The sequence below is a fragment of the Falco rusticolus genome, chromosome 7 (genome assembly GCF_015220075.1).
Source record: "Falco rusticolus isolate bFalRus1 chromosome 7, bFalRus1.pri, whole genome shotgun sequence".
In the NCBI taxonomy this organism is placed as follows: domain Eukaryota; kingdom Metazoa; phylum Chordata; class Aves; order Falconiformes; family Falconidae; genus Falco; species Falco rusticolus.
Genome location: NC_051193.1, coordinates 32,036,284 through 32,060,919, shown reverse-complemented (window position 1 = coordinate 32,060,919; position 24,636 = coordinate 32,036,284). Strand labels below are relative to the sequence as shown.

Sequence of the window (24,636 nt, the reverse complement as noted above, 5' to 3'; positions counted from 1 at the left end):
TGAATTCTATGTGCAAGTTTGAATGAAGGGTGCAGAACCTTGGTGCTAAGAAATTGTCATATGTGGCATTGCTAGAGACTTAACCTCTTTTTCTCTTGACGGTATTGGTAAGGCAGTGCTTTTAAGGAGGAGTAATATTTCTGCCTCCCACAGTCTTAGTAATGATTAGGAAGTGTAGGTGTGGAAGCACCAGCAGACACTGTTCTTAAAGCCCATCGTGGCCCTTAGTTACTTAGGGGAAGGTAGCAGGCAACACTGCATCAACCAGACTGCTGTAGAGAAGCAGTTTGCTCTGATGTCTGTGCTACAGACTTAGCTGTTGCTTCACTACCCATCTGTGGTACCACTTCTTAGTTGTGGTGTTACGTACCCAACTGATGAGGCAGTACAAGAAAACTGAATATAGAACAATCTAAGCAAGGGAGAAGGAAACAGACAAAGGCATATGGATTAAACCCCACTAGAATTAAATACTCTATTTGTATTAGGATTTTTTTTAACTAATAGCAAGAATTGGTTAAACATTTTTCAGGGGCGTGGTAGTTGCCACTCTTGCCCGTGGGCCTGAACATACCAAATTCTATGGGTACTCAGTTATTGAATGCATGGTTGTCATGCCATGTAGTGTGGTCGTACAGTTACAATTCAGAGCATGTTATATACGTTTTTCTTCCTCCTTATGGTTTTATTACCATCCAAAATTAGGGTTTCCTGTAGTTGCCCAAACTACACTTCTGTAACCTTAAATTATAGGTGCTACAATTGATCTGAATTATAAGAGTGTCATTTGACGACTGTTTCTTCCTATACAGCAAGGGAGGGCTGAAAACAAAAGATGGCAATGATAATAACAAATGGCATGAGGCACATCCTGCTCTTTTAACACACCTGTGTAATAAGTGCATTTGTTTTGTATTACTTCTAAATACTCTAGGAATGCTTTTGAATAAGGCTCCTAGGGTATTATTTTGAGGATCGATAAGGCTGTTATAAAATATTTGGTTAGACTTTGAAATGCCTTGATACTAATGCTTTGCTAATTAAGCATGTATGTTTTTTAGATACTTCTTAAATGCTATTTCTTAAAGGGTAGAGAAAACAGACTTCTAAAATGATTTAAGTCTTCACCCTTTTCAGTCTGGATTATCCAGAAACCACTGTAACTATGGGCACTCCAGACTTTAAAGGGTTCCTTCTTTTTTCTTTAAGGATTCTGCCTCAACTGATGATATGTGGTAAAACTGCTCATCTGGCTGTGGAGTTCACGTTTCATCCTTCAAATAAAAGTGCAGCCCAACCTCAGTTGACCCTTCTTTACATCCATCCTCAACCTTAAATAAAGAAGGGAATACGCTGTGTTGGTGGGAGTGACTACAGCAGTACAACATCTAGCCCAGGAACTGATCTTTTTTGTAAAACAGACTTCTGTAAACGTGATTTCAAACCATAATTCATGTTGTAAATCAGACTCCAGCAATTTATGTTGTATGATTTTGTTTTTGTAAAGTGCAATTGTCTGTGTACAAAATGCTCATATTTAATTATGAACTGCTTTAAATCACTATAAAGGTTAGAAGAAATGTTTGGCTTGTGTGATGCAACAATATATATCCCTTCAAATTCATGTTGTGGTTTTGGATTGCAAGGAGCAGCAGCCTAGCCAGCTAGGTGCTCAAGAGGTGCACAAAACTGTAAAGATAACTTTTTGGTTTATATGAAAGCTGAAGTTGTGGGCAACTTACTAGAAATTACAGTGTGTGAATTTGCTTGGCAATGGAAAAATAACTAAGAGTAGTGCACGTTCTTCAACAAATGTCTGTCGTTTTCTTGGACACTCTCCTGCTCTCACATTGAGTTAAAGGGAGTTCTGATTTTGACTTCAGCGGGAGTTAAATCACGCCCTATTTATAGTATCATGTTCATATGTGTATGAACCTTGGGATTAGAATGCCTTGATTCTTTGCGCCTCTTTTTTCATTAACCCTTACCTGAAACTACTAATCACTGAGCACGAACAGGCAGCTTTCTACATATCGTAGGAGTCTGCAGCATTTTTACAATCCTGATTGGTTCGGTCTGCTGCTGTTCCAAGTAAAATACTTTGGATTCCATTTTATCAATAAAGCTTGATTTAACAAACAGGACATTTATCCATAAATGTGTAATTCCTTTTTTCCTGCCTTTTAAAATGTCAGTGCCATTGTAAATGATACTTGTGCAAGAATATTTTTATTAATTGGTAGCCCATTTTTAAAATGGGAAGGATTTTGATTATTGCCCAAGACATAGCCATATGCTAGAGGATGATGTGGGATTAATCCGTTACCCTATTTTTTACAAGTGTGGGTTTTTTCAGGCTTTTTGGTGTTTTATTTTTTTTCTCCCCACTGAAGATGTGCATTGGTTTGAATTTGCCTACTGTTTGATAAAAATACATTTGTCAAAGCCTGACAATCTTTAACATTTTATGGTGTGTGTTTTTAATTGACCCACTTACTTAGAATGAGAGACTAGTGGTTAAACAGTATTTGTGATTTGAGATATAGCATGTTGACAATATTTAACTGTTTGTTGTTTAAAATTCTAATTTAAAATTTTATAAGATAATAAACTAATTTGATTTAAGCTTAGCTTTCTCCCATTGAGCATACAAAAATTAAGTTTTCAAGTCAGTCGTGTTTGCAAAACTGCTGTTTTGTGCACCTTGTATTGTCTTTTTGGTTGAGAATATTGTATTTAATATGTAGTTTACTCATTTAGTAGGCAGATTCCCCAAAAGGAAAATCAGTACAACAAGTAATTGTAACATTTACTGCAGTTAAACAGAATCAAAACGTGGTGTATAATTACTTTTTGATAGGAAAATGTAGTACAATGCATTTTGCTCTATTTGTCTTTCCCTAACTTTGAAATATACATATTTGTATATATAGCCTTAAAATTAATGCAGAGTTAGGGAACACTGAACAGTGAAAAAGTAACTTATAGTGTCTTGGAACTAAGTATAGTATATACCAGCAAACTTTCTTTTATCCCTCTTGTCTATGTGGGGTGCTTAAACGTAACTTCATTGTATTCAGTTTGTAATCTGTTCAAGCATGAATGAAGAAAACATAAGCACTATTTGTATTTATAAATTTATAGCAATTTTTGCTTAAAGAACCAGTTCCTTACCTACCTATGAATAAATGTTTAAAATGTCTAATTTTGTTGTAGAGTGCAAAACTATAATAATGTTAAGTTGTAGCTTCACAGGCACCTAATTAACAAGCGTATTTAATAATACATGGCGTATTAGTGCAAAAAGCTAAACTTAACTTAGGAGTAGGCAGATACAATTCTGTCCTTTTGCATAGAGACTGAAGTTTGGTTTTGGAAATGGCAAAACCTTGAACTGGACTGTGGAACCTCTGAGTTTTAAACTTTAAAAAATTGGAAGCAAAACTGTGGTGTGAAAAGCCATACTTCAAACCATAATCACTTAAACTGTCTCAGTGACAATGATGTATTTGAAGCCTCTTCTAACGAGGTCTCCTAAAGGTTACAAAGGAAATAATTCTGCTATTGCTGCAGGCGATGTAACTAGGTTTGAGGGTAGCAGAAGAAAGCCCGTTTCAGGCCTTTCTCTCTCCCACCGATGTTCAGCATTTTGATGAGGTCAGAGCACTGAATCTATTATGTATGCATAAACACTGCCATTTTAGATAAAGATTTTGATTACAAAATTTACAAACTAAGTATATAAAGCATCCTAGAAAAGAGGCAAGCTGTACTTTTCACTGCTCTGAAAAGGAAAAGGCACTTTTGCACCTTTGTGCATCTCCTTCTTGCACCAGAAACTTCTTTTTAAATGCTAAAAACATTAGCACCTCAGGGGCAAGGCAGCTTTTTTTTTTTTTTTTTTGGAAGTATTGTGTGCTATTTATTTCCCTCTTGGAAAAAGATTCTTGTGTGACAAAAATGAAAATTGTGATGTTAAAAGATGTATTTTGAAATACATGTTCAAATAGGATGGTCCCAATTTGCTTGTTTTTAAAAAGAAATTACATTTGTAAAGCTAATTTTCTTCGTATGCCATGCAACTTTGTTTTCCTTCTACTTTTGACAGCTTCACTGGCTTCAGTTTCTGTGAGTTTTGTTATAGTCAGATTAAATGTTTCACTGATCGTTCTGGGAGAATACCTGTACTGCTTTATAGACAACTGTTTCAAGTAATTCTCACTAATTCAGCATTGAAATATGTTCAAGACAGAGGCTTCAAAAGTGCAATTTAAAACCAATGTTGGATTAACTAAATGCAATTGCATTAACTGGGGTCCTAGATTTGCAAGGCTTTGTAAATCCATTGTATCAATGGAGTCCCCGATACATGTGGTGGGGCAGAAATGTGTAGATCCCAGGCAACTTATGAAGCCAGAGCCTCTCAGCTGGCTTGATCTTACCTAGCCAGGAGCAGCACCACAAAGACCTCTGTGTGTGGCCATCGTTCATTTTAATCTTCCAGTGGAAGTGAGAATTGAAGAGAGAGATTTCATCTGCTTGTCATTACACTGCTGAGTTGCAGTAATCCTAGGTTGTGTCATATAGCAAGGTGCCCGATGAATATTAAGCAGCAGATGAATAATGGTAGCACTTACCTTGATAGTTCCTGCAGGTGCCAAAGCTAATCACTTTAACATGTACTTATGGTAAAATGACTTCAGCATCCATTAAATTGTTTATTGCAAAGCTGGTGCTGTCTCAACTCTATAGGTTAGACTGAGCTATTTTGTTCAGTTCCAGAATTGAAAATGTAAAAAGGTGATTTAACAGAATTAGGGAAGTTTTCACTTCAGTTGATTCCTCGATAAGAATCCTGACTTAATTTGATACACTGGGTTAGGGTGGACTTCATATTGCGTTTCATTTTTAGTGATTTATGAGCTAAGGATACGGTTTCATGTTCTGCTTCTGTCAAGACTAAACTGGTTGCTAGAAGTTTGCTCCTACTGGCATTGTGCCAGCACTCATGCTTATGTGGCCGTGCAGTTAGGAGGAAGGAAAAAAATGTGTACTCTCTGGCCTGGGTAAGTTGATAATCCAGCTATGGGGTGCTGGTACTAGGGCAAGATGGAGAGTGGGGAGGCGGGACTGAGAACGAAGAAATGGTTGCATCACCGTCCTGCCACAGTTTGGGAAACCACACACTAAACCAGATAAATGAGTGACCTGTGTAGGGAGCATCAAAGCCTTTGCAGATCATTCTCAGCTCTATAGCAGACAAAACATTTTGCTTTGGGAAACATTCTTTTTCTTAAAATGAATCACGAGACTTTGGTTTTAATGTTGTCTTGTGTACGAGTTCCATGCTGACAAGGCTATTTGCTTTCTCTAGGTGTATGTAGCTCTGTCCTGTGGGATAGACAGCATGGCTGCCGCAATTAGGTTAATGATAGGGTCATTACAATTTACCTTATTTCAGTGTACATCAGGTTTTCATCATGCTGAGATGTTCTCCTTCATCTCTACCTGCACCTTCTTGAATTGCTTTTATGCGCAAATGACTTGGTATATTTAAATTTCTTGATATTTAAAGTTGGCCATGTCTGAAATGGGCAAACATTTAGTAAAATGTTACCCATTTCCTCATCATTGAGCAAATACGGTATTTTAATGCAAACAAGTACCTTGCATAGGTTCAGAAACAGCAAAGCTGTAGAGCTGTGGAGCTGTACCTGACATTTTTCTGTAGAAAATGCAATTGTTACTCTGTGCTGAGCTTCATAAGATGTGAAAATGTCTCCTAGATAACTAGTATACCTGCTTGTTCCTATCACTGTGTGTGTCCGAGATGATCATAACGAGCCTTTTTGTATCGTTACAGGGTATAAAGTCTCTACTTGGCTGGATAGTGTCTTTTAACTCTTAAAGTGGTAAGAAGAGGCTCCACATGTGAATTTCTAGGGTGCTGTAGTGCATAAAATGAACGTGATTCCTGCTATAAACTGTAAAAACGAGATAAAATTCAAAAGTAACTATCTGGGGCTAAGAACTTTTGGCCGACCTGTCTGAAATATTGATCCAAGAATCCCATCTTTTGCTGAGCTGTTTCTGAGCTGTCTCTGTGGAGTGCTTGCAAAGTCTGCAGGTCTCTGCAGGTCCAAGCTGCACCTTCTGAAGCACTCTGTAGCCTTATTTTGCTTAATGACATTGCTTTGTAAATGAGGTAGCAGCCACTCGCCGGCGCGGCGTTTGTTCACAGAAGTTCAGGAAGCTGTAGGAAAACTTAAAGCTTGTCTTTGTTCTCCTGGACCACTAAATGCTTTCAAGTAGAAAAGAAAAAGAATGTACAACGTGCTAAAAGCTGACTGTATGTTATCTCCCACTGAAAACTTGTTTCTGGAAAATTCTACAAGTATTTCAGCTGTTTACTTAATGCATGGGGAAAAAAATGTGTCTGGAGCTTTAACCTCCTGATTGTGTCAGAGTTGGTGACCTATGGTGACCTAGGCTCTATGCATATTCTTTGCTTTATCTGTGGTTTTATTTGTTGCTCTTTCGAGTAGCAGCAAACCAGATCTTCCCTCCCTGCTCTGCCTCCCCCCGTGTAGACACTCTTGTGAAGTCTTTGCTTCTAAGCCAAGAGAACAGGAGCGGTAATGGTGGCTTAGGAAAGGGGTTTTGGGGGTTGCCTTAAAGGTGGCAACAACAAAAACAAAACCCCTAAGCTTTGCAACCACAAAATTTGGGAAGATGGGCCTAATTTTAAATATGCCTTTTATAGAATTAGTGAAATCAGTTCTATTCTGACAGTGTCAAAACTTCAGTAGAGCTGGGATAAGTCAGATTTCTAGAGTATAGTTTTATTCCTGGTTGGATTTTTATGCTTGTACTGATTCCTGCCCAAATGCTTTTTAAAGCAGCACTATACATCTACTTTTTTCTTCTTTTTTTTGTTCCCCAAAAGAAAAGAAAAATAAACCCAATGGTCCTTAACGATTGTGTAACCAGCCATTTATTTGCAAGGGTGAGTGCTGTGTCAGATAGGAACATTTTCTTTTGAGAGTACTACACCTGCACTTCTCAGCTTGCTCAATCACGAAGCTGAAATTCATTTTTGCTCCCATTCACTCTGAAGAGCTGGTGGGAGCAGGGAGTTTTTACAGCTGAAGTAGACAGGACTCTCGATATGCATTGTGAGTAAGCCTGCAGAGTTGAAGGAGGTGCTATTGTTGTTTCTTTTGAGAAATATCTTTGGGTAGAAAAAGAGAAAGCTGAGACTGGTGGGTCATAAAACCTCACATACTCTTAGTTCTATCAACGCCTCTGGACTAAGGTCCAGAGTTTAATTGCACTTGAGTTACTGAATTCAGCCCAGTCTGAGCAATGGAAATACTAAGTAGCCGATTTCACTTTCACTGTTAGTATTTCAAGCTGAAGCACAGTATTTTTATTCAAACTACAGGGGAAAATTAAACTGAGATAATCTTGGGAAAATTAGGCATGTACTTAACTTCATATCCTGCTGATATTGATGGAGCTTCACACAGCAGTATATAAAGTTTGCACATGTATTGTTGGAGCCTTAACTGTCCCACTGTCCTTGGAATGAAAAAGAAATGTAATCTTTATTCAGTTTTGGTTTTAAAAAAGATTTCTGAAGCCAAAGGGGAGAAGATGGTAATGTTAAAGCAAAGTGTTAGATTCATTGGAGAGAACAATTCTGTAATTCTTCAAACATGTAACAGTATTTTTTTTTGATCTTTTAAAACATCAGAAGGGCACAGTTTACGAGGTTCAGTCTTTGATGTAGTGCTTTTAGCTGTAAAGAATAAAAAGATGAAACCCAAAATTAGTTACCTGGGATGGAAAAACAAGGAGACCCTAAAAACCTAGGAATAAATGTGCTGAATTTACATGGCATTATGTCCATGTCCAGTGGTGGATCTACTGGAAGGGTCTTCGTTGGTGTTTTTAGGGGAACTTTTTATTCTTGCTGAGTGTTTGATGCCAGGCTGGCAAGTCTGCTGCAGTTCGAAATTTCCAGGCTCTTAAATTGGAAACTGGGCATTATACAATAGAGTCCCCAATACACAAGATGCTGCAATACCTGTTACCGCGTGTTCTTTGGGTTAATGCTGTGCGACCATTTGATGCTGGAATTTGGGATTTCCTATCATACGTTTTATTGCTGATGGTGTGATTCGCACTGCCCTTGAGTACCAAGAGTTAAGTGGCATTTATTAACCAGATCTAACTCTTTGGTGCCAGGAATCTAGTTTTTGGAGTAAGTCCTGAATTATGCAAATGTTCTTGGCAAATTGTGCCAGGTAGTTGGAAAACTAAATGACTAGCAATGAAGGGTTAATACAAGATAAAAGCATAGATCCTCCTAGCCTGGGAATACTGGGTCTTTGAAAAGTGTGATATTTGATTTCCAGGACCAGCTGCTACATAAATCTTTCAAAACAGACATTTTGGTTTCTAGCATCTGTCTTGTTACTAAGACCACGTACAAACATGCTGAATTAGAGAGTTTTCACCTATCTTCTCACAGAATTGACTCCACATTGTAACATGAGTCTCATTTGTAGTGACATGCTGTGCCTGTCTTTTTAGAAAATTAATTACATCTTTATAACTATTTTGTGGAAAGTGTAACGTTTTTTCATTGATGACCTGTATAAATGTGTGTTACGAATGGAGAGATTTAAGCTTGAAAAGCATGTTTGCAGATTACACAGCTTCATTATGGAATTTATAAATTTAACAGAGTAATATACAAGAGCATAACTATTTTCCTTAAGTAGAATGTATAACAATATATAATAAATTATTCTCCACGTAGTTCACCCACTATTTACAGTTTTACACTATTCAAACTGTGTTTACAGAAAGTTCAATAAATGTATATTTTGTACTATGTACAGATTCCTGGTCCCAAAGAAAATGTGTCAACTTAGTTTCTAACTTAACTTTTGAGATTGTACTTTTTTTTTTTTTTTTTTAGTTTGGATTCAGTTGAACAAACTGCATTATGCCTGTCGATGGTGGAGCCTTGCACTGGAGTACATGGGAATTGGAAACTAATCTACAAAAGTGATTCCACTAAATAAAACAGGCAATTACATCATGTGTGTGTATTTGAGTGGTATGCTATATATAACTGGTTTATTATCTGTTTTATTGTCACTGATTTATAAACTTAGCGGGTCTCCTTCAGTTTTCTGATTCAAGCTAGTTATATTAAAATAGAATATTGAATGCTTCTCATTTTTAGTTACAATAATAAAAATCCCCCTTTTCACTGTTTTTCTACTTATATGTTGAAATTCCAAGATGAAGCAGCGTTCACTTGGTTCCAGTCACAGTATTTCCCAGGGGCCCTCTGATCTGGGATTTTCAAGAAAGCTAGGGATTGAGAAGGAACTTTCAGAAGACCATGTCACACAGGAGCAAAATGCATTTGTTTATATCTTCTGCCCTGACTGAGTACTGTCAAATACAGGATAGGCTTTTGTAATATAATTCCTAAGAATTTAAGGATGCTAAAGGCTAAAATAAATCTTTACGCTGGTTTTAGCCTGTATGATTTGGAGGGGAAATTAGCTTATATGTCATCAGTTCACCTTTATCTTCCCTGGAAATCTTTATAGGCAGAGAGCTGGTAAGATTCTGATGTGGACTATACAAATTAAACCGGGGGAGGAGGTGGGAGGGTATTCTGCTGTCACCTGTGACCTGGATTCTCAAGTTTCAGTCCCAACCCTTTAAGGATTAAAAATTGGAACTACTGACTTGTCTAGTAAAATGAGGGAATATTTTCTGTGGATTAAAAAACTGAAATTGCTGTGATATGATTGACTGTTAGCCTCAGTTCACGTTAACAGAGCAGACATGGGAGAGAAAGTATATCCCTTTGCTTTCTAGCTCAAAGTTTATAAAAAGAATGTTCTATCCCATTTAATTGGAAATTTACATTTTAGTGTCTTTTTTCCTTAAAGCCAAAGAATAATATACCTCTAAATAATATTGTTGGTTAATTTCAATGTGTTTTTTTAATCTTGACATAATAAATTTGAATGTCACTGGAGCTGTTCAGATAGAAATATTAAGCTAACTTAAGATGTTCATTGTGGCTGAATTTAATCAAACTGCATTTACATGGGCTAATTTAAGAGGAGGTAGAACCCTGAAGCCCAGTTAAATAGTTTAACTGATTTCAATCTTAAATTTCAGCAATTTTTAAGAATATAGGAGTTTATTCTAACATGATGTTCTGAAGGAATGAAGGTGAATGTGGCAAAGAGTAGCAAGAAAAATTGTTTATACTTACTGATAGAAATAACTCAAGACAGTTATCCCTGCAAATACGCGTACAGGAGATGCTCTGGGCAGTGAATGAATTTGGTGTATGGCTCTCACTTGTGAGCTTGCGGGACTGGAAGTTCATCAATATAACAAGAATTTAATATGAGTAAGTTAATTTGCACTTACCAATTTTAGTGCAAACTTTCCAATGTTTTTACTGAAAGTGGGAGAGCTTAAATTTATCTGCAAACTTTCAAAGATCCTACTTATGAACCACAGCTGTGAAAGATTTATTTTCTTTTTCCAATTAGCAACTTTTTCTGGTGTTCATCCTCTGCTTCAAGAAAATGGTTGCTAGCCAGGTTTTTAATCCTATTAAACAGGACTGAAAACTTTGCTGTGAATACCACTTAGACTTGTCTTGAATTAAAAGTTTGCCAAATAGACATTTAAACCAGTGAATGTATTTGTACAGTAGAGCCGATATAAAGTAAATACACTTGGCTATATGTGTTTTCTTGTCTTTCCCTCTACTCCTTAGTAGTAGAAGTGTCTGTGACACTGTCCAGTGTCCTGCCAGATTCTCTTTAGGAAGTATCATGTTGCCAAAGCTGCATCATGGCTTTTCCCCTTTACTCTGAAATAGTATGTCAAAGTTTGCTGCTGGGTCATGAATAGCAGGTATCACTTGGTGTGAACAATCACCTTCTCTGACACTTGAATCCTGTCACATAAGCTATAAGAAGGTACAGGATAAAACAGCTTTGTATGATACATTTAAATGAGATAATTCAAGATACGTTACAAGCATTTAAAAAAAAAAAAAAAAGGCACCAGAGGAAACAAGCTTTTCAGGTCTGTTTAAAAACAGTAACCTGGGGAGTCCCTAGACTAAGATCTAGACAGTAGGAACAGGGTATTTTGACATGGCTGTCCTCCAGGTCTTTTGTAGCTGGGCTTTTCTTTTCTGCATTTCCTACTTAGGCAAATTACTTTTTCCAAAAGTCCAGAAGCCTTTTGAAGTACTCCATTAGAAGAGTAATGTATTGGTTTTTTAGTGCTCACCCCTGCCATGGATATAGTGGCAGTCTGTTACCTAAAGAACATGAAGTGACACAATCGGCTTAAATCAGTCTTAATCCTAATGTGTTTTACTTCATGTTACAAGTATCCTAAAGTGTGCCCTTCAGAGTGGTTTTGGATTTTTCTGCTGTTGTATGTGGGTTTTTTTTACTTGGCGCTTTTTAATGCTCACTATCAGCTATCTTAGAAGACTGTACAATTGGAATATGAAAGTGAGTGAAGTCACCCTCCAGTTGATTGTTATTGACTTCCAGTAATGAACTGGAGACTAGCGGGATATCAGCAAATCAGTTTCAGGGGGAAAAAAAAACCCAAAATAGAAGGCCGATTTTAGAAGGCTTCTACTGAAAATAATAGCAATGAAATGTACAGCATGAACTGAAATAACATAAATTTTTAATTACAGAAATATATTAGCTTAATGTTTTTACACTCTTAAAATGTACAGGAGTTTCATGATGAAAAATTTATTGTTCTGTTAGGAAACACTAATAGGTGGCCAGCCTAACAGGCAGAACCTTGCCCTGGTTTCAGGAGTAAAGCTGAGTGTGAGGGTCTTAATTTACCTGCATCCAAAAACCTCAGCACAGGCATGAGTTCAGTGCTAGAAGGAAACTGCTCCAGGCCACAGCCCAGCTTTTATTATCTAATACCCAATAAAAGTGATTCATATTAAAATTTGATAAGGAGCTGTACTCACCTTAGCACCTTGATTCTAGGTAGGTTGTAACCTTTAGCCCAATTTTTATATTCCCTGTGTACACAAATCTGTTGGGTCTTGTTCTGTGGTTGGTTCTTGCTTTGCATGCAGTGAAGCACATGCCTTCTGCCACCTCTCACATACACCCAATCCCTTTGATTTTTCTTTCTTAATCATCTCTTTTTGGCCTGAAGCTTTCAGACTGTTCTGTAAAAGTCTGCAAATCTTCCAGATGTTGTTGTATTCCCTCTTGCATCTTCTGTATGTTTTCTACGTTTTCTCATATTAGGAAAGAAGTACGTTTTCTTTCTACAGCACCTGGTCTAATACGGTTTCACGCTCTTAGGTGAACTGCTAAAACTCAAAACTCTTTCTAGCATATCTGCAGGCAGCTTGTTCATGGTGTAGTGTGAATACCTTCTCTCGGCTTATCTGACTGCAAGTAGGCATTTAGTCCATTCCCACTCGGTAGGTCCCACATTGTCAGAGCCCTGTGGCATATGCTGAATATTCTGTCCCACCTGAAACCAGTGACCTTCTCACATACTTAAAAATAAGATCATTTATATGTTTTTATGGCACTCGACACACAAATAATTTCCTCTAATGTTGCTATGGATTCTTCTGAAAGAAGAAAGTGAAACAAAGGAAGACACAATTCGGTGATCTCCATTAGCCACAGCAGTGAAAATTAATGGACTTACTTTTGACCCTTTTTAATTTTTTTGACTTCAGTATTGCTTCACTTCAAAGGATATTTGCACGGTTGGCTGGAAAACGTGTTTAATCTAGTGAACTGGTTCTGGTATATCATGTTCTCTATGTTTTTAAGTAATGTAATCCCTGTACTGCAATACACGAGTTTCTAAGAAGTAGTGGTCCCAAACCTTATTCCCAGTTCAGAGAATCACAGACGCTTTTAGGTTGGAGAAGGCCTTTAAGATCACCGAGTCCAACCGCAAACCCAGCACTGCCAAGTCCACCAATAAGCCATGCTGCAGTGCGCCACGTCTACGCGTCTTTTAACTACCTCCAGGGATGGTGCCTCCACCACTTCCCTGGGCAGCCTCCCCCAGTGCTTGACAACCGTTTTGGTGAAGAAATCTTTCCCAGTATCAATCTAAACGTCCCCTGGTGCAACCTGGGGCCTTTTCCTCTTGTCCTAGCGCTTGTTACGTGGGACAAGAGACCGACATGCACCTCGCCACAACCTCCTTTCAGGCAGCTGCAGAGAGCGCTAAGGTCTCCCCTCAGCCTCCTTTTCTCCAGGCTCAACACCCCAGTTCCCTCAGCCGCTCCTCGTCACACTTGTGCTCCAGAACCTTCACCAGCTTCGCTGCTCATCTTTGGACGCGCTCCAGCACCTCAGTATTTTTCTTGTAGTGAGGGGCCCAAAACTGATCGCGCTGCTCGAGGTGCGGCCTCAGCAGTGCCGAGCACAGGGGGACCATCATTCCCTAGCCCTGCTGGCCGCACTATTTCTGACACAGGCCAGGGCGCTCTTGGCCTTCCTGGCCACCTGGCCACACTGCTGGCTCATATGCAGCCGGCCGCTGACCAACACCCCCAGGGCCTTTTCCTCCAGGCAGCTTCCCAGCCACTCTGCCCCAGGCCTGTAGGGTGGCGTGGGGCTGCTGTGGCCCGAGTGCAGGGCCTGGCACTGAGCCTTGTTGAACCTCATGGAATTGGCTTTGGACATCAACCCAGCCTGTCCACACCCCCCTGCAGAGCCTTTCTGTCTTCAAGCAGATGAACGCTCCTGCCCAGCTTGGTGTCGCCTGCAAACTTACTGAGGGAGCACTCAAGGCCCCCGTCCAGATCGTCGAGAAAGAGATTAAACAGAACTGGCCCTGGGACTGAGCCCTGGGGAACACCGCTTGTGGCTGGCCACCAGCTGGATTTAACTCCTTTCGCTACCACTCCTTAGGCCTGGCCACCCAGCCAGCTTTTGGCCCCGCAAAGAGTGCAGCCGTCCAAGCCATAAGCAGCTCGTTTCTCAGCAGAATGCTGTGGGAAATGGCGTCAAAGGCTTGTCAGACGCTCACAGCTTTTGAGCCAGGCGGCTCCCTTGGTGCTGACCACTGTGCTTGTGGTCGAGGGTGTGCTCTTGGTGCCTTTGGGACAGCAGCGGGTGCGGGGTGGTATATCTCCCGATATCCTGGTGGCGGGACGGGGCCTCTCCACGGCAGGATCTCTGTGCTGCTGTGCCACTGCGAGAGGACATTGCTTCCAAAGAGATGTTTCCCAAGGGGCATGACGGGGTGCGGGTGGACGTTTCCCAGCAGGCAACTCCCGCTGCCGAGAGAGCACCGTCTTCTCCATGTCCAGCATGTTCACTTCTGCGGTACCAGCTCCCTGAGGAGTGTCTGGCACGGGCAGATTCTCCAGCCGGACCCCAGTGAACACGTGGAGGCACATCAGCGGTGCCTCCCGCTTGGTCCCTGCCCAGCCGCAGCTGCCAGGGAGTTTCTGAGCCCGTGTGGCATTGCCACCGTGGCCGTGAAAGTGTGAAGGGGAAGCAGGGTGACTATCATCTTTGCAGCCACTGTGGTCTTCAGCGGCCGCTGCGCTGGGATAGACCACTGAGAGGAGGATGCTGCCGCTCTCGTCAGAGGGCCGCGGTGCAGGCATTTCCCTTCCGTTTCGGTGTCCCGCATTCTGCCCTCTCCTGCCCTGCAGTATGAGGTCAGGTGAATGTCCCCAGCTCCCAAGAGACGCAGCTTCTCAAGGGTAGATCCACGATGATGGAAGCCAAAACCTTGAGCCCCAGCTACGCAGCCAGGCACTCTTCTATTCAGCATGTCTCCTCCTTGCTGAAGCCCCTCCTCTGCCTGGGAGGATGGAGGAGAACACCACCTGCGCTCCTGATTCTTTTAGCATTGCTCCGCGGGGCTACAGTTTGATTTGATGGTCCTCAGCTGCCTCGTCACAGCATCACTAGACCTTACATTGCATAGTAGGAGTGGACGATAACCTGTAGGCTTCAGCAGGCTTGGCAGCCTCTCGGTGACGTCACGACTGTGAACTCCTGGTGGGCAGCAAGCTTCTCTAGAGAAACTGTCTGGGCAGCAGACAGGTGCTTCGGTGCCTCTCAGGACAGACTCTCCAGCTGCTAATACTTAGGCGCTTTCCTGGTGGCACTGGTTCTGATGCAGGTGGCTGGGTGGGTGGCTCAACTTGGCCTCCTGGACTTCTCCTGGATCCTGTCCCTTACTCACGTGCTCTGAATGCCCCAATCGCAGACTACCATGCCTGCCTCCGAGCCCCTCTAACACCTCTGTGAAACCCCCCCGTTGCCTGGCAGCACCGATAAGTAACGGTAGCGAGACCAGCTCCAGGGTCGTTTACATCAAGAACGCGGCAGGTGGGACGTGATGCCACGTGATGCCATAGAATTGCAGCTGCTTTGCAAAATAATAGTATCTCTGAGTTAAAGAGGGATTGGTCAAATCATGTTGAGGTCTGAGAACCTCGTGTAAAGCCGTGTTCGGGGTGCCCCAGTTTGAATGGGACACCTCATGCGCATGAGTAAAGAATTACTCTTGTAAGTCCATACTTTGCCTCCCGGCCTCTCTCCTGGCTTGGCCTGGGCCAGTTGTGAAAGTTTCCTAATGCTTCCCATGATCCAAAGTGGCTGTGGGGACAGCCAGCACCGCCCGACTCTCCCAAGACCTGCTGCCTTCTGGCCTGGCCCTCCCACAGGCAGCCCAAGGGTGGGTTTCTGTTGCTTTTAATTCTTTTTTTCTTTCCTTATTTGAAAACCACCAAGATAAAAAGGGAGTATCTCCTGCCATGTGCCCACTCACACCACATGCTGGAGGTAAACAGAATGACAAAATTGTGCTGTAGCACACTGCCCTGTATGAAGATTGCTGGGGTCTGTAGTGGGTCTGCAGACGAGCTAGTTGCTTTAAAGACTTAGCCGTGTACCTTTCAGACAGCCCCAAATTGTCAGGTATGTAAACAGGATGTGAAGAACCGGAACTTAGAACCGTAGCATACGGGCACCTACAGCAACAGCAAATAGCAAACAAGAAGGACACAGAAAGCCTGTCAGGGTCTGACACATGTACTATCGAAGATATTTATATACAATTTATATAAACAATAAAAGGCATTTTTCCATTTTGTCCGAACCCAGCCACGTAGGCATAGTGTTTCTCAGTCTGCCTCCACTTGCGTCACCACCTAAGTTCCACCGCAACGGTGTTTCTTCGTGCTTAACTTCATGAAAAGTGCTGCTGCATGCACTCTCGCGTGGACTCATCCAGCTCCTCACCAAGGCTCCTTGCATCGGTCCCTTCCGCTGCATCGGGCCCCGCGCCCCACAGTGCGCTTTTGCTGTGGAGGAAAGGTGCGGCAGCAATTGCCGTTGCAAACAGAGCAGTGTGTTGTGCGTGTCCGATGCGCTCCGTTGTGCAGCACCAGCTCTCCGGGGAGTGTCTTGAGGACTGGCCCTGTGCATGAAGAACTGAACCTCTCCCATAGCACAGCTCTCTGGCTGCGTCCTGCTGCTGGCAACAGTGGCCTCTGCCTACCTGATGCTCAGGAAGATGTCCGTGTCATCCTGCTGCAACCCAAACATCATCTCAGTCAGGAGGGCAGCTTTGGAACCGGACATCAGCCGGACCTTGCAGGAGCGCCTGGAGGGCAGCACTGTCAGACCGCAGTGTTCCGACTTAGGCAAACGCTGCCAGGCTGCTTTTAGCAATATCTGGAACCAGCGGGTGGTTTCCTCCATGTCCAGGTAGGGGCCAGTGCAGAGGGTGCCTAGGAGGCTGGCACCCTGATTTTTCCATCAGCTGCTCCTTGGGGTGGTGGATGAAGCACAGCGCGCCCTCCATCAGCTGCTCCTGCCCGCATGTGCACTTCAGCTCTACGCGGAGCATGGGGTTCCTCAGCAGCTCCCCCTCTGCGGTGCCCCTCTCCATGTGGAAGGCATGTCCTTGGGGGCGCTCCAGGGGCACGAGCAAGCGGTAGACAGCGTAAGTGTTGTGGGGAATCCAGTCTTGTAAGGCAATGCCCACACTGATGGCTGGCTTCAGTCGTGGCACGAAACTGGTCCTGGAGAGTTTTTGGCAGACACAGAGCATTCATCAGCTGCTGCAGCATCACAGACCGTTTCGGGGGGCACTTTGTCGAAACTTGCCACATCCAGCGCAACACTGGGTTTCTCTTCTTGGTCCTCCTTACACGCCTTGTTTTGGGAGCTGCCCTCCTTGCTGCTGCTCTCTGGCTCATGGCTGCTTTTGCTGGGACAGCACCACAGCACTAAGCACAGGACCAGGGGTGCAACAATGGCCCATAACCACCAGTGCTGCCAGGCAGCCGAGAGCAGGGCTCCCCAGGTAAAGCCGCTCTTCTGCTCCAGCTCCTGCAGCAGCCGAGACATCTCCTGGTTCAGCTGCTGGGCACGCTGCTGCATGCGCTCATGCATGGCATCATCCAGCTCATCACCAACCATCTGTGGCTGGATGAGGCTTACTACCAACCAATAGAAGAACGTTGCAGCCATGGCCTGCAGGAGGAGAGAGAGAAGGGCTTCAGTGGGGCTGGGCAGGAGGGAGCTGGCTGTGGGAGCCGCAGGGAGCTGGGGGCAGGCAGGAGAGGGGGTGAGCCAGCTGGGAGGCAGCAAGGCCTGCGCCCAGCCCCAGCACCCGGGCGTCCCCATGCCCTGCCCAAGGCGCTCCCGCCAGCGGCTGGGCCCTCGATGCAGGGTGAAATAACTAAAACTTTGCACCCCGTAGTAGCAAACCCATATATGCTTTTAACAAAATTAAGGATAACTTGATTTGGGTTACAGTGTTAGACTTAAAAGATGCCTTTTTCTGTCTACCCCGAGCTCAGGAAAGTCAAAAGCTTTTTGCTTTTGAATGGGAGTCTCTCAACAGAGGGAGAAAGATGCAGCTAAGCTGGACGGTTTTACCACAGGGATTTAAAAATAGTCCCACTTTGTTTGGTAACCAACTAGCCAAAGAATTGGAACAATGGCAACAGCCACTGGGAGATGGCGTTCTTCTACAATCTGGAGATGACTTATTAATAGCGACTGAAACAGAAGAAGAATGTGTACAACGGACGATCTCTCTTGTAAACTTCTTGGGTTTAAGTGGCTATAGAGTCTCCCAACAGAAAGCACAGCTGGTGCAAGAAAAAGCGGCATACCTGGGATACGAAGTCTCCGCTGGGCAACGCTCCCTGGGAAGAACAAGGAAGGAGGCTGTCTGCCAGACACCCAGACTGGAAACGGTGAGAGATCTACGAACCTTTCTAGGAACGACAGATTCGTGTCGTCTATGGCTATATCAGTATGGACTACCTGCAAAGCCTTTATGTGATCCGCTGAGCACAACCCGAATCAACGTAACATGGACTCCCGAGGCAGACAAAGCATTCAAGGCTGAAATGAGAAGGCAGGGTGAGAGCCCACCCGCGGGGGCCAGCCTTTCTCCCCCAGCCCTCGTCCAGCCCAGCCTCCCGCCACGTGTGCACTCACGGCTGGCCCAGGCCTGCTGGCGCCCCTGGTAACTGTCCCCATTGTGACATCTGACATCCCAGGCCTGCTGCTGCCCCTGGTAACTGTCCCCATTGTGACATCTGACATCACCAGAGTGCATCACAGGCACGGCCACCGGCCAGCCCGGCCTTTGGCCCCAGCCCGCCTCAGCGGCTCACAGCTGCCCTGGTGTACTCCTTGAGGCTGGGCTAGAGTTAATTTCCTTCACAGCCGCTTGCCATGTGATACGCACGCTGCTATAGTTTGGACGTATTGTCATATAGAATCAGAGAGTCGTTTAGGTTGGAGAAGGCCTTTAAGATCACCGAGTCCAACCGCAAACCCAGCACTGCCAAGTCCACCAATAACCCATGCTGTGGTGCGCCACGTCTGCGCGTCTTTTAACTACCTCCAGGGATGGTGCCTCCACCACTTCCCTGGGCAGCCTCCCCCAGTGCTTGACAACCGTTTTGGTGAAGAAATCTTTCCCAGTATCAATCTAAACGTCCCCTGGTGCAACCTGGGGCCTTTTCCTCTTGTCCTAGCGCTTGTTACGTGGGACAAGAGACCGACATGCACCTCGCCACAACCTCCTTTCAGGCAGCTGCAGAGAGCGCTAAGGTCTCCCCTCAGCCTCCTTTTCTCCAGGCTCAACACCCCAGTTCCCTCAGCCGCTCCTCGTCACACTTGAGCTCCAGAACCTTCACCAGCTTCGCTGCTCATCTTTGGACGCGCTCCAGCACCTCAGTATTTTTCTTGTAGTGAGGGGCCCAAAACTGATCGCGCTGCTCGAGGTGCGGCCTCAGCAGTGCCGAGCACAGGGGGACCATCATTCCCTAGCCCTGCTGGCCGCACTATTTCTGACACAGGCCAGGGCGCTCTTGGCCTTCCTGGCCACCTGGCCACACTGCTGGCTCATATGCAGCCGGCCGCTGACCAACACCCCCAGGGCCTTTTCCTCCAGGCAGCTTCCCAGCCACTCTGCCCCAGGCCTGTAGGGTGGCGTGGGGCTGCTGTGGCCCGAGTGCAGGGCCTGGCACTGAGCCTTGTTGAACCTCATGGAATTGGCTTTGGACATCAACCCAGCCTGTCCACACCCCCCTGCAGAGCCTTTCTGTCTTCAAGCAGATGAACGCTCCTGCCCAGCTTGGTGTCGCCTGCAAACTTACTGAGGGAGCACTCAAGGCCCCCGTCCAGATCGTCGAGAAAGAGATTAAACAGAACTGGCCCTGGGACTGAGCCCTGGGGAACACCGCTTGTGGCTGGCCACCAGCTGGATTTAACTCCTTTCGCTACCACTCCTTAGGCCTGGCCACCCAGCCAGCTTTTGGCCCCGCAAAGAGTGCAGCCGTCCAAGCCATAAGCAGCTCGTTTCTCAGCAGAATGCTGTGGGAAATGGCGTCAAAGGCTTGTCAGACGCTCACAGCTTTTGAGCCAGGCGGCTCCCTTGGTGCTGACCACTGTGCTTGTGGTCGAGGGTGTGCTCTTGGTGCCTTTGGGACAGCAGCGGGTGCGGGGTGGTATATCTCCCGATATCCTGGTGGCGGGACGGGGCCTCTCCACGGCAGGATCTCTGTGCTGCTGTGCCACTGCGAGAGGACATTGCTTCCAAAGAGATGTTTCCCAAGGGGCATGACGGGGTGCGGGTGGACGTTCCCCAGCAGGCAACTCCCGCTGCCGAGAGAGCACCGTCTTCTCCATGTCCAGCATGTTCACTTCTGCGGTACCAGCTCCCTGGGGAGTGTCTGGCACGGGCAGATTCTCCAGCCGGACCCCAGTGAACACGTGGAGGCACATCAGCGGTGCCTCCCGCTTGGTCCCTGCCCAGCCGCAGCTGCCAGGGAGTTTCTGAGCCCGTGTGGCATTGCCACCGTGGCCGTGAAAGTGTGAAGGGGAAGCAGGGTGACTATCATCTTTGCAGCCACTGTGGTCTTCAGCGGCCGCTGCGCTGGGATAGACCACTGAGAGGAGGATGCTGCCGCTCTCGTCAGAGGGCCGCTGTGCAGGCATTTCCCTTCCGTTTCGGTGTCCCGCATTCTGCCCTCTCCTGCCCTGCAGTATGAGGTCAGGTGAATGTCCCCAGCTCCCAAGAGACGCAGCTTCTCAAGGGTAGATCCACGATGATGGAAGCCAAAACCTTGAGCCCCAGCTACGCAGCCAGGCACTCTTCTATTCAGCATGTCTCCTCCTTGCTGAAGCCCCTCCTCTGCCTGGGAGGATGGAGGAGAACACCACCTGCGCTCCTGATTCTTTTAGCATTGCTCCGCGGGGCTACAGTTTGATTTGATGGTCCTCAGCTGCCTCGTCACAGCATCACTAGACCTTACATTGCATAGTAGGAGTGGACGATAACCTGTAGGCTTCAGCAGGCTTGGCAGCCTCTCGGTGATGTCACGACTGTGAACTCCTGGTGGGCAGCAAGCTTCTCTAGAGAAACTGTCTGGGCAGCAGACAGGTGCTTCGGTGCCTCTCAGGACAGACGCTCCAGCTGCTAATACTTAGGCGCTTTCCTGGTGGCACTGGTTCTGATGCAGGTGGCTGGGTGGGTGGCTCAACTTGGCCTCCTGGACTTCTCCTGGATCCTGTCCCTTACTCACGTGCTCTGAATGCCCCAATCGCAGACTACCATGCCTGCCTCCGAGCCCCTCTAACACCTCTGTGAAACCCCCCCGTTGCCTGGCAGCACCGATAAGTAACCGTAGCGAGACCAGCTCCAGGGTCGTTTACATCAAGAACGCGGCAGGTGGGACGTGATGCCACGTGATGCCATAGAATTGCAGCTGCTTTGCAAAATAATAGTATCTCTGAGTTAAAGAGGGATTGGTCAAATCATGTTGAGGTCTGAGAACCTCGTGTAAAGCCGTGTTCGGGGTGCCCCAGTTTGAATGGGACACCTCATGCGCATGAGTAAAGAATTACTCTTGTAAGTCCATACTTTGCCTCCCGGCCTCTCTCCTGGCTTGGCCTGGGCCAGTTGTGAAAGTTTCCTAATGCTTCCCATGATCCAAAGTGGCTGTGGGGACAGCCAGCACCGCCCGACTCTCCCAAGACCTGCTGCCTTCTGGCCTGGCCCTCCCACAGGCAGCCCAAGGGTGGGTTTCTGTTGCTTTTAATTCTTTTTTTCTTTCCTTATTTGAAAACCACCAAGATAAAAAGGGAGTATCTCCTGCCATGTGCCCACTCACACCACATGCTGGAGGTAAACAGAATGACAAAATTGTGCTGTAGCACACTGCCCTGTATGAAGATTGCTGGGGTCTGTAGTGGGTCTGCAGACGAGCTAGTTGCTTTAAAGACTTAGCCGTGTACCTTTCAGACAGCCCCAAATTGTCAGGTATGTAAACAGGATGTGAAGAACCGGAACTTAGAACCGTAGCATACGGGCACCTACAGCAACAGCAAATAGCAAACAAGAAGGACACAGAAAGCCTGTCAGGGTCTGACACATGTACTATCGAAGATATTTATATACAATTTATATAAACAATAAAAGGCATTTTTCCATTTTGTCCGAACCCAGCCACGTAGGCATAGTGTTTCTCAGTCTGCCTCCACTTGCGTCACCACCTAAGTTCCACCGCAACGGTGTTTTCTTCGTGCTTAACTTCATGAAAAGTGCTGCTGCATGCACTCTCGCGTGGCCTCATCCGCTCCTCACCAAGGCTCCTTGCATCGGTCCCTTCCGCTGCATCGGGCCCCGCGCCCCACAGTGCGCTTTGCTGTGGAGGAAAGGTGCGGCAGCAATTGCCGTTGCAAACAGAGCAGTGTGTTGTGCGTGTCCGATGCGCTCCGTTGTGCAGCACCAGCTCTCCGGGGAGTGTCTTGAGGACTGGCCCTGTGCATGAAGAAACTGAACCTCTCCCATAGCACAGCTCGCTGGCTGCGTCCTGCTGCTGGCAACAGTGGCCTCTGCCTACCTGATGCTCAGGAAGATGTCCGTGTCATCCTGCTGCAACCCAAACATCATGTCAGTCAGGAGGGCAGCTTTGGAACCGGACATCAGCCGGACCTTGCAGGAGCGCCTGGAGGGCAGCACTGTCAGACCGCAGTGTTCCGACTTAGGCAAACGCTGCCAGGCTGCTTTTAGCAATATCTGGAACCAGCGGGTGGTTTCCTCCATGTCCAGGTAGGGGCCAGTGCAGAGGGTGCCTAGGAGGCTGGCACCCTGATTTTCCATCAGCTGCTCCTTGGGGTGGTGGATGAAGCACAGCGCGCCCTCCACCAGCTGCTCCTGCCCGCATGTGCACTTCAGCTCTACGCGGAGCATGGGGTTCCTCAGCAGCTCCCCCTCTGCGGTGCCCCTCTCCATGTGGAAGGCATGTCCTTGGGGCCTGCCAGGGGCAACGAGCAAGCGGTAGACAGCGTAAGTGTTGTGGGGAATCCAGTCTTGTAAGGCAATGCCCACACTGATGGCTGGCTTCAGTCGTGGCACGAAACTGGTCCTGGAGAGTTTTTGGCAGACACAGAGCATTCATCAGCTGCTGCAGCATCACAGAACCGTTTCGGGGGGCACTTGGTCGAAACTTGCCACATCCAGCGCAACACTGGGTTTCTCTTCTTGGTCCTCCTACACGCCTTGTTTTGGAGCTGCCCTCCTTGCTGCTGCTCTCTGGCTCATGGCTGCTTTTGCTGGGACAGCACCACAGCACTAAGCACAGGAACCAGGGGTGCAACAATGGCCCATAACAACCAGTGCTGCCAGGCAGCCGAGAGCAGGGCTCCGCAGGTAAAGCCGCTCTTCTGCGTCCAGCTCCTGCAGCAGCCGAGACATCTCCTGTTCAGCTGCTGGGCACGCTGCTGCATGCGCTCATGCATGGCATCAGCCAGCTCATCACCAAGCCATCTGTGGCTGGATGAGGCTTACTACCAACCAATAGAAGAATGTTGCAGCCATGGCCTGCAGGAGGAGAGAGAGAAGGGCTTCAGTGGGGCTGGGCAGGAGGGAGCTGGCTGTGGGAGCCGCAGGGAGCTGGGGGCAGGCAGGAGAGGGGGTGAGCCAGCTGGGCGGCAGAGCAAGGCCTGCGCCCAGCCCCAGCACCCGGGCATCCCCATGCCCTGCCCAAGGCGCTCCCCAGCCAGCGGCTGGGCCCTCGATGCAGGGTGAAATAACTAAAACTTTGCACCCCGTAGTAGCAAACCCATATATGCTTTTAACAAAATTAAGGATAACTTGATTTGGGTTACAGTGTTAGACTTAAAAGATGCCTTTTTCTGTCTACCCCGAGCTCAGGAAAGTCAAAAGCTTTTGCTTTTGAATGGGAGTCTCTCAACAGAGGGAGAAAGATGCAGCTAAGCTGGACGGTTTTACCACAGGGATTTAAAAATAGTCCCCACTTTGTTTGGTAACCACTAGCCAAAGAATTGGAACAATGGCAACAGCCACTGGGAGATGGCGTTCTTCTACAATCTGAGATGACTTATTAATATGCGACCGAAACAGAAGAAGAATGTGTACAACGGACGATCTCTCTTGTAAACTTCTTGGGTATTAAGTGGCTATAGAGTCTCCCAACAGAAAGCACAGCTGGTGCAAGAAAAAGCGGCATACCTGGGATACGAAGTCTCCGCTGGGCACGCTCCCTGGGAAGAACAAGGAAGGAGGCTGTCTGCCAGACACCCAGACTGGAAACGGTGAGAGATCTACGAACCTTTCTAGGAACGACAGATTCGTGTCGTCTATGGCTATATCAGTATGGACTACCTGCAAAGCCTTTATGTGATCCGCTGAGCACAACCCGAATCAACGTAACAGGGACTCCCGAGGCAGGACAAAGCATTCAAGGCTGAAATGAGAAGGCAGGGTGAGAGCCCACCCGCGGGGGCCAGCCTTTCTCCCCCAGCCCTCGGCCAGCCCAGCCTCCCGCCCGTGTGTCACTCACGGCTGGCCCAGGCCTGCTGGCGCCCCTGGTAACTGTCCCCATTGTGACATCTGACATCCCAGGCCTGCTGCCGCCCCTGGTAACTGTCCCCATTGTGACATCTGACATCACCAGAGTGCATCACAGGCACGGCCACCGGCCACCGGGCCTTTGGCCCCCGCCCGCCTCAGCGGCTCACAGCTGCCCTG

General features: G+C 46.3%; 1 protein-coding gene and 1 long non-coding RNA gene across 5 annotated transcripts in view; both read left to right on the top strand.

The window, feature by feature from the left end:
* Window positions 1-9,112, top strand: part of PPM1A (protein phosphatase, Mg2+/Mn2+ dependent 1A) — a 35,216-nt gene extending 26,104 nt beyond the window's left edge. For 2 of the 4 annotated variants that reach the window (XM_037393422.1, XM_037393419.1), the window contains one exon: window positions 1,210-4,171. Coding sequence is in view for 3 of the 4 variants with exons in the window: in XM_037393419.1 (XP_037249316.1) it covers window positions 1,210-1,239 (30 nt within the window). In the remaining variant the exon portion in view is untranslated. The other 2 variants (XM_037393420.1, XM_037393418.1) reach the window with 2 other exon arrangements.
* Window positions 9,113-20,047: 10,935 nt separating this feature from the next.
* On the top strand, window positions 20,048-24,159 carry LOC119151446. Its single transcript, XR_005105422.1, has 3 exons — window positions 20,048-20,058; window positions 23,409-23,414; window positions 24,063-24,159. It is a non-coding gene; the product is annotated as an uncharacterized LOC119151446 (long non-coding RNA).
* Window positions 24,160-24,636: the final 477 nt, after the last annotated feature.